General features: G+C 31.9%; 2 protein-coding genes across 5 annotated transcripts in view; both read left to right on the forward strand.

Annotated features, from left to right (window-relative positions):
* The first annotated feature begins 566 nt into the window (after window positions 1-566).
* LOC100741474 lies at window positions 567-7,957 on the forward strand. Of its 4 annotated transcripts, none has more exons than XM_012388532.3 (15): window positions 567-796; window positions 1,470-1,670; window positions 1,758-2,123; window positions 2,881-3,094; window positions 3,402-3,544; window positions 3,641-3,894; window positions 4,016-4,201; window positions 5,326-5,534; window positions 5,629-5,700; window positions 5,779-6,016; window positions 6,138-6,266; window positions 6,349-6,635; window positions 6,702-6,794; window positions 7,180-7,255; window positions 7,348-7,957. In XM_012388532.3, exons 2-15 carry the CDS (start codon window positions 1,477-1,479, stop codon window positions 7,401-7,403), a joined length of 2,517 nt encoding a protein of 838 aa, XP_012243955.1. In that variant the 5' UTR covers window positions 567-796; window positions 1,470-1,476; the 3' UTR covers window positions 7,404-7,957. The 4 variants fall into 4 exon arrangements, 3 of the variants coding, with proteins under 3 accessions (XP_012243955.1, XP_033177970.1, XP_024225103.1); XM_033322079.1 differs by lacking the exon at window positions 567-796 and adding an exon at window positions 1,384-1,404; XR_004462144.1 differs by lacking the exon at window positions 567-796 and having other exon boundaries at window positions 7,348-7,591; window positions 7,792-7,957.
* Window positions 7,958-8,268: 311 nt separating this feature from the next.
* Window positions 8,269-9,067, forward strand: part of LOC105681084 (peroxisomal leader peptide-processing protease) — a 28,550-nt gene continuing 27,751 nt past the window's right edge. The window contains exon 1 of the mRNA XM_012388535.3: window positions 8,269-8,390. The gene's annotated coding sequence lies outside the window, so the exon portion shown is untranslated. The remainder of the gene's footprint in view (window positions 8,391-9,067) is intronic.

Consider the following 9,067-nt stretch of genomic DNA (forward strand, 5'->3'; position numbering starts at 1 on the left):
GATCTATGATTCAATGCATTTAACATTGATAGTTAGTAAATTTTTGATATAAACGTCTATTTATGAAATTGCAACTAAGGTATAGAGAGAATAAGATATTTTATAATCGTAAATAAAATATAGAATTCTGTATTTGTACAATATTTGTTTACCTTTATACAGATATTTATTTCACGGATGAATAAAGATTGTTTGAGATTATTCTGATTAGTTCCTTTCCCATTTTGATATGTTCTGACTGCATAAATAAGTCTTCATTTTTGAAATTATTAATCGAACGATTGGTTTAATTAAACTTTTCTCTTATTTTTTGCCTTGTTACTCACGAAACTTTAACTTTCGTGAACAAGTATTTACTATTTTTAATATAGAAAAGTACTTTTATTATTCGAGTTCAGGTACATTATGTTGTTTGTGCCCATATCTTCAACACATCATGATAACCATTGTTAATGACAATTACATACAGCTTATTGACATATTTTAAATCAAAAACCATAATTCAATTCTTTTTAGTAGCTTTTTGAGGTATATTAAACTAGGGAGAGTGTAGAATGAATCATCGAAAGATGCGCGCGCACATAGGTACGGCTATTCGTCGTTTTCTACGCATTGCAACTTGCAAGCTCGTGTTAGATCTTGAAGGAACATAAATGTTGACAGATATTTTAAAGTTACCACGAAAATCATCATCTTGCATAACTTACATTATAAAGCGAATATTTTTTTATCTTCTTGAATGCACGACATATCGAATCACTTAGGAAGAATCGCGAATCTCTTTTATATATTTTCGGTGAGTTCTCTATAAATAGAAAGATTTTCGAGAAAGTTAGTGGCGAGATTAAATTTTGATATTAATATGTGGGTGTATATACTTAACGTTTAATGTCAGATATATCTATGATTTCGACAAATATTTATCTAAAAGTGTTTCAAAATGCATTGTGTCTGTGTTACGAAAGTATTATTAAGATTAATTCTTCTTACGTATCAGACGTGTATACATTATACGTGTATGAACCGAGTGCCAAGATATGTATGTGTATAAATGAGATCAGATCCTAGATCATCTATCTGTGTCTCTCATATATTAAATATTGGTTTCCCTTAGTGAAGTAAGAAATAGGAAAACAAATAGATATTTTTTGATTGTGCATATGATATAGCAATGTGCCGACATGTGCAGCGTATCGCGCTAGGAGAGGTCCAGTAAAAAAAAACAAACTGAAATCAATGAGAGAGGGAGAGAGAGAGAGAGAGAGAGAGAGAGAGAGAGAGAGAAAGTGTGCTTGGTATAAAAGCCAGCATAGAAGGATTCTGTTTAAAGATCCTTCAGCAGGAGGGAAACTATTTTTAGCTTATATACTGTGCACCCTGATGGATTGTAGTTTTTGTGACTTTGTATCTATCTCTATTAATATAATTTTTTTTGTTAATCTCTTAAAATAGATTATTTCTATTTTTAGCAAAACTATGGAGAATGAACAACGACATTATGAATTACGAAGTGGAAGTAGATCACGTTCTAGAACTCCTTTGGTGCAAACTTGTACCATGATTGAACCAGAAACTCTAGAACATCATTATCATTTAAGAAGTTTAAGTCAGGAGAGATCTCATACTCCTGGAGAAGTTGCAAATACTAAAAGATCTGGTCCTAGAATATTGTATGTATTAAAAACATATGGTTGGGAGACTACAAATTTAGACATGGTTTACGCATAATCTCAACTATAATTTGAACATTATTATAGATCTGGTAGTAGCAGTAAAACAAATGATCAAAATGTGGAGGCTATAGTGGAAAGAAAAAAAGAAATTCTCACTGTTGAAACAACATTGGGGGATAAAAATAAGCGAATTGAAAATCCTTCTGTCTATACAAAAAGAGGAGAACGTCGATCTGAACGGCAAAAGGCAAAAAAACAGATATTTGCAAATGGTCAAACTGATAACAAGGAAGGTTCATTTGAATATAAAAGCGGAGAAAGCCAAAAAAACATCTTTCCACATAGAACTATTACTAGTGATTATTCTTCAGAGGAAACAGAACAAGAAGAATTGTCTGATAGATCATGTTCTGCGCATGAAATCTATAAGCAAGCTGGTGATTGGTGGAAGTATGTATTTGTGAAATGAAGGTCATGATGTTATATTATTGTGTATTTATACACGTTCATTGAAATTTAATTAATTAATTTCTTATATAAGTTATAATTTCGTATAAATAAGTTGGCTGAATTTGACTTTGGAGGACATAAATTCATTGGCCCCTTTTTTTATATGTTATGATAGCTTTCAACGAGTAAGATCCAAAAATACAAATATTAACTTTGGAATCTGATGATCCAAAATATATCTGTACGTAAAGTTGAGCGTTTTTAGCATATTTTATACGTTATTTTAACGCCATGTTGGCTTCTGTTCGTAATTTGTCCAATGAGTGGAGTCGCTGGCCGTACACAAATGCACGTGAGTTGTGGCCATTTTGTGGCGGGATTTTGAATTGTGTGTATTGGACTAGGGTTTGGTTATACTTTACCCTTTGACCGCCGTGAAGCGAAATTCAGTTCAATGCTCATCTGTGCGGACCAATCAGATGATAGATAGAAGCAATATGGCATCTCATACTAACCTGTAAAATACGCTAAGAATGCTAAATTTTACATACGCATGATTTTTGAATTGGATTCCTAGAATTAAGACTTGCATTTTTTGATTCTGTGCCTCAAAAACTATGAAATGACAAAAAAAGAATTCAATAATTCTATGTCCCCTAAAGTGAAGTTAAAGCCAAGCGGCTGTTACGAACGATTAATTTTATTTTTATATTGTATCATATGAAACTATTTTACATTAGTTATTAATGTTTGTTAGTGTATTTCCTAAAACGGACTACACCTATTCTGAAAGGTCCAAGTGTCGTTATGAAATAGCGCCAGGTATACTAGCCATGCCTAATATGTCACGGCGATCTATCCATTCAAATACGCAGGATTCTAATCGATCCTTGCACGTTCCATCTGAGAATGTTGTATATGAAAGAACAAATATCGGAAAAGAGAAAGGAACAAAAGCAGAAGATTCTATAGTAAGTACAACAATTTGATTCCAATGTTATATTATAGATGCAGAATTGCAAATAATACATGATTAAATACCGAATGGATGTTTACGTTAGAGTATCAATAACGAATAAAGAATGACTTAGAATTTTTATTTGTATATGATAAAAATGTGTTGTACATATATGTGACTCATAGTACAATTGAGGATTAATGCAAAATATTTCAGTAAACTACAAATATATCCTTATTTATTCACTTATTGGTATTCATTTATTGGAATTCTACGTACATACATATAATTTATATCTTATTCGTTACTGTCTTTTATAGTTTGTTAATGAATATTATGGAGCACATATATCAAGTACGGATAAGTCTAAAGCTCAATACACAAAGACACATATAGAACAGTACCGTTGTCACAGGGAAGTAATTTATGCAGAACCTACTAATTCAACGAATTCACAATCAAGGTTTGTTATGTGTTTCAAATCTTTATGCAATAAATGTACAAAAATCATTCTTAAAGTTATATGAAACCATTTAAAAAAAATATGTTTATTTCTTAGGCAATCGTTGAGCTCTGATTTACCATTAAAACGTATTGATTCTCGAAAATGTAGAATTACATCTGCTGTTGATTCAGATACTGAATTAGAAGAAACAGCTTCAAATAACTATAGCCAAAGAAGCAAAATAACACATCAGTTTACGAGTTTTATACTGGTTACTGCTTTATGGTTTAGCAAATTCCTTGAATTTCTAAAGCTGAAGCCAGTCAGAAGAAGAGAATATTATGCCACTTATGAATATCAAAGATATGGTATTTTTCAATTATTTAACATGTCTATAAATGCAATCTTCTCATAATCTCTTCATATTTTCTTATAATGTAACATAAAATGAATAACTTATTAACACATATTAATTTTATGTAATTTCAGAATCTAGATGGTCCAAGATTTGGAAATATATTGACAGTCCTTTGCATTATATTTATCTTTTTATGGTCAGGGTGTTTTTCTTTGACTCGTGGTTGTTGAGTCGTGTATCCAGTATTAGGAGATGGATGCATCAGAAAAGCCCAATACTGTTTTGGATTGCTTTATTGCCACTGTTTCTTCTTACTGGTAAATTTTATAACCACTAAGTCACTGTAAACGGTTCGTCAATTAAGAAATCCGTGACTTCATAACGATATTCTTTTATTTTTCTTTTTTTTTCTTTCCTTTTTATTATCTGCCATTTTCACCCACAAGATCGAGTTTTTGCCTTGGCATCTTCGGGAAGACCGGTGAAACCTATCCTGGCGTTTCTTTTTCTTTTTGTTTCAGGAACTTACATCGTGCAAAAACAGTCCTTTATCTGTCTGGATTCTCTGCACAATATTCCCTATGATGTCACTGAGACGACCTATCGCATCTTTAACAATATTATCAGTTTAACGTCTTTTCAAACCGATTTATTTATTGAATATATAAAAATGATTAAAAATTTGTCAGTACATTTTCTGCCTGGTGTGAACGTGTCTTTACCCGAGATGCCTTAGCATTGGTTAGAATTTGATCTTTTCTTTAAAATTTTTTTATTTACCGTCTATATAATTTGTTTTATTTGTAGTTTATAGTGACATGGGATTTGGTTGAACTTACTTTATATTATATTCATACATATATATATACATACATACATATATAAATTTATGTATGTGTGTATGTATGTTTGCCTTGTGATGCATAACTGACCTCCCGTAATTTTTAAATAAAAAGTGATAGATTGTAATTGATACCGTATTATCATGTTATGTTTTCGATATATTTTATGCATTATTATTTATTACTAGTCATGTTTTTATCGTGTATATAAATGAGTTAAATAACAATAGTTACCAAAAATTTATCCTTATATATGCCCGGTGCTGTGGTATCTGTAAAAGCACGTTCATATGCAGTTCAACGCGTTCGGAGAAATTGATGTTCGTAAACATCGTAATGTTATCAACGTAAAACAAAAAAGAACTGTAATCAATGAAATCAAATGATTAAATTTAACTATGGGAGAAGGATAGAGGGAGTAGGATTACTTCACTGGCGATGTAGAATTGGAGTATTCGTGCTTCACAAGGAATATGGATGTAATCTCTATATCTTGATATCATCGGAATGGTGAGTCCCTTCGTCTATCCTTCTCTCGGTATTTGTATCAAGTTACAAGATTAGCAAAACTTGAAGAAGATTATATTTTTATATTTCAGGTTGCTGGTGTTTACCACATCTTTCAGCTCTATTTCCTCAAACCAAAGTAATTACGCGGGAATTTGGAACTGGACAGGAGTTAGTTGCAAGTGAAAAGCAATTATTTTTAAAGGGGGAAATGTTTGGAAAAGAAGATAATTTTGAATCGATCACCGAAAAATTACACAGTAGGATCAACAACTTGGAGGATCGAACTATCAAACAATCTGTAAGGCTCTTTGTTGACATTTAATTACACAATATGAAAATTTTGTTAGTTTTTTTAACGGATTAGCTACTAGTCATATATTTAATATACACAGGACCGCCTTTTCAATATAACTCAAGCGCTGGAGCGGCTTAAAGAAAGGGGATATATCTGGCCAAAAGATGATGTAAGTTTAAACAATTTGTTCGTAATACTTTTCGATGTAATATTATCTGAACTTGACATTGTATTTTGTTTCTTTCAGAATGAAATATTATTGTTGGAGGAGAGACTGAAAGAATATAAATTAGCCGATATCTATTCTCAAGAAATTGATGTTATTAAGTCTCAGTTGGAGAAACTGAAAGAATTTTATTCGGAGTTAAAATTATGCTGTAGCACACGTACAAATCATATTACTAGCGAAGATTTAGAAAAACGTATCGAAATGGTCTTAATTGATCATTTCGGTACGTTGATGTCGAACGCAGAAAAAGTTAAAGGTACCCGATATGTAATAATCGCAGTACTCATTTAAAGCGAGTGAAATATTCATGTTCTTAATTATGTATCAAATACAACGGGTGTGAATGCAAAGTGTATGAAAAATAATTCTTTTTACAGTTCGAGACAAATCATGGATTGCGAATGATGTTATAACGGATGATCGCGTTCGCGAAATAGTCAAGGAAGCCATAAAAATATATGATGCGGACAAAACGGGACGCGTTGATTATGCTTTAGAATCTGCCGGTGAGTTTGTCGAATTCAATAGATCGATTCGGCCCAATATTGTTCTGACTGGATAAAACATATTAGATTTTTTTATTAATAGGTGGTCAGATCATTAGTACACGTTGTACTCAAAAATACGATATAAAAACTAGGGTAGTCAAACTGTTGGCTTTTACACTATATCATGAAAATAATAATCCTCGTACAGTGATACAAGGAAATCCAATACAACCAGGTGCTTGCTGGGCATTTCAAGGCTTTCCAGGATATTTATTAATTAAGTTACGAAGTTCTATTTATGTTACTGGATTTACAGTTGAACATGCACCGAAATCGATTTTACCCAATGAAGAAATGAGAAGCGCGCCTAAAAAGTTTAATGTCTGGGTAAGTAAGTCGACTCTTTTATAAGTGAGGTATACAGCTCAATTCTACATTCTCATGTCGATATAGGGTTTTGTCGATGAAAATGATTCTGAACCTGTATTGTTTGGTGATTACGAATTTGCAGCTTCGGACGATAATCTACAATACTTCCCAGTTGAAGTAAGTTACTTCCTTAATGCAGTAATTTTATTAGATCATTCTGAAAGTAAAGATGGCTTTGAATTTCTCGTTGTGAAAGAGTATACCATCACGAAAATTCATTATCCGTGAATTCAAATAAACACTATTACGTATTTTTACCAACGTTATATAATAGTATTTACCATATCGGGTACTTTCATGGCCCAATTTCGCAAGTGTTATTTAGAAATGTTAAATCAAAATCAACAAAATCATACAACAGAAATCTACGGATATCGCCAAAATACATTCGTTACAATGGTGCTTATTTATGTTTTATCAAGGAAGCTTCAGGATGATCCAATTACATACTTTGCGTTTTCTTAAAGACTCGTTCTAATATAATTGATATTTTACAATGCAGAATACAGCAATCAAGACACCATATGAATATGTGGAATTAAGGATACACAGTAACCATGGACAACTTGAATATACATGTTTGTACAGATTTCGTGTACACGGAAAATCAGTTTAAATTTCTTTTACTGAAAATTCAAGTGCAAAATTTTTTTGAATATTGTAATTGTAGCAGGAGTGGATTTGCAATTCGATTCATATCAGTCAATAAAGGGAGTAAGTAAATGAGTCGGTGAGTGCGCGTGAGTCAGTAATGAGTGTCAGTGGAGAAAGGGTTGGGAGGGAAGAAGATTGGAAGGGAGAGCCATTGCATGTTGTGCCTTCAATTACTCTTCGATATAACAATAACCATCACGATTTAAGGAGAGATTTATTCTTTAACGCGTAGAGACATACGCAAAGTGAATAAAGCGAACGTAAGTTACCGTTATCATACGTAGACAATACAAGCCTAAGTGTATATATGTATATGTGTATATATATATACATATACATATACATATATACGTAAGTACATGGAGTCGATTATTTAATCATTTTCTTTCTTTGTACGAGTGTTTATACTTCTTTTCCCTCAAGTTTTATCATCAAGCACAAATGTAACAACTGTTTTCAGCGAAATGTACAAAAAAACACAAGCTGTTTTTCGAAGAACCAATTAGATAGGAATAAAAAATGAAAAAGCTCAGCGTTCTAAATATTACTCAAAGTTCAGTATCATTATGTTTCTGATATCGTACAGTTGTAAAACTCACACGACAGTACAAATTGTAAAGAAAAAAGCTCTGCCTAATTTCAGGTACATAAGTATGCAGTGTTTTTACGATAATTTTTATTATACTAATGCGTTTCATAGAAATCTAGTATAACATGTTTGATAATATATTTGGTTAGCGCATATGCAATCATTGTGCGCGTGTTGTGTACATATGCACATATACATTGTACATGTATAAAATAGCAAGAATTATACTGTTTTGCAAGTTATAAACTAAATTTACAAGAAAAAAAAGAGGCTACTTTTATACATATCATTTTTTCTCTTATTCTTCACCTCTCGTTGAGGTTACTTTATCGAACACGATACTTACGATATTTCTTTTACTGTTGCATTATTTTTTATTACCTTTACTTGGCTTTTCACGTAATGTCATTTCCAGTAAACGAAGGTGTAGAGTGTTCGAAAAATACGTACTTCGGAAGCCACAGTGACACGTAAGTACATATAAATATAATTATATACAAAAGAAGTGCATTATATATTCAACTATGAAGTGAAATGACTAGAATAGAATTGTTGAAACTATTACTATATTATCAAGAAATCGTTTGTCTATAAGTTCTTATTCACTATACCAGGTTATACAAACCAAGATGTTAGACGTAAGTTATAACGAACGATTTTACAAAGAACGAATGTTATAATATAATCTTTATAATGAGCGATTATACGATTAAAATTAGTAGACTACAACAAACGCGAAGAAATACTGACGGTCGCCTCGCCGATTTTTTTATTATTCCAAAAAATGTCTTGCTTGCAATTGGATCTCTTAGATCGTCGATTATTTCTCATTGTTAATAAAACTGAATATTAGCGTAGTTCGCTCATCTATTTAGTATTTATTACTTAGCAACCTCTTAACCTAACCTAGAAATATTAATCATGAATAATTAAAAATAATTGCAGCCATGAGTCAACAAAATACGTAGTGAGAAACACTGAGAAAATTTATGTATAACGAATGAGGGTCTAATTATGTAGTAGTAACACAGACAAGTATCATACGATGTGACACTTTAGGCCTGGTGCAGACGAACGAACGATGCGTCAGCGTCACCGCAACAATTTGCCGCCGCATTTATGCGTCCGACTTTTCTTACAATTCATA

Source organism: Bombus impatiens, unplaced genomic scaffold, assembly GCF_000188095.3.
Source record: "Bombus impatiens unplaced genomic scaffold, BIMP_2.2 scf_0549, whole genome shotgun sequence".
In the NCBI taxonomy this organism is placed as follows: Eukaryota; Metazoa; Arthropoda; class Insecta; order Hymenoptera; family Apidae; genus Bombus; species Bombus impatiens.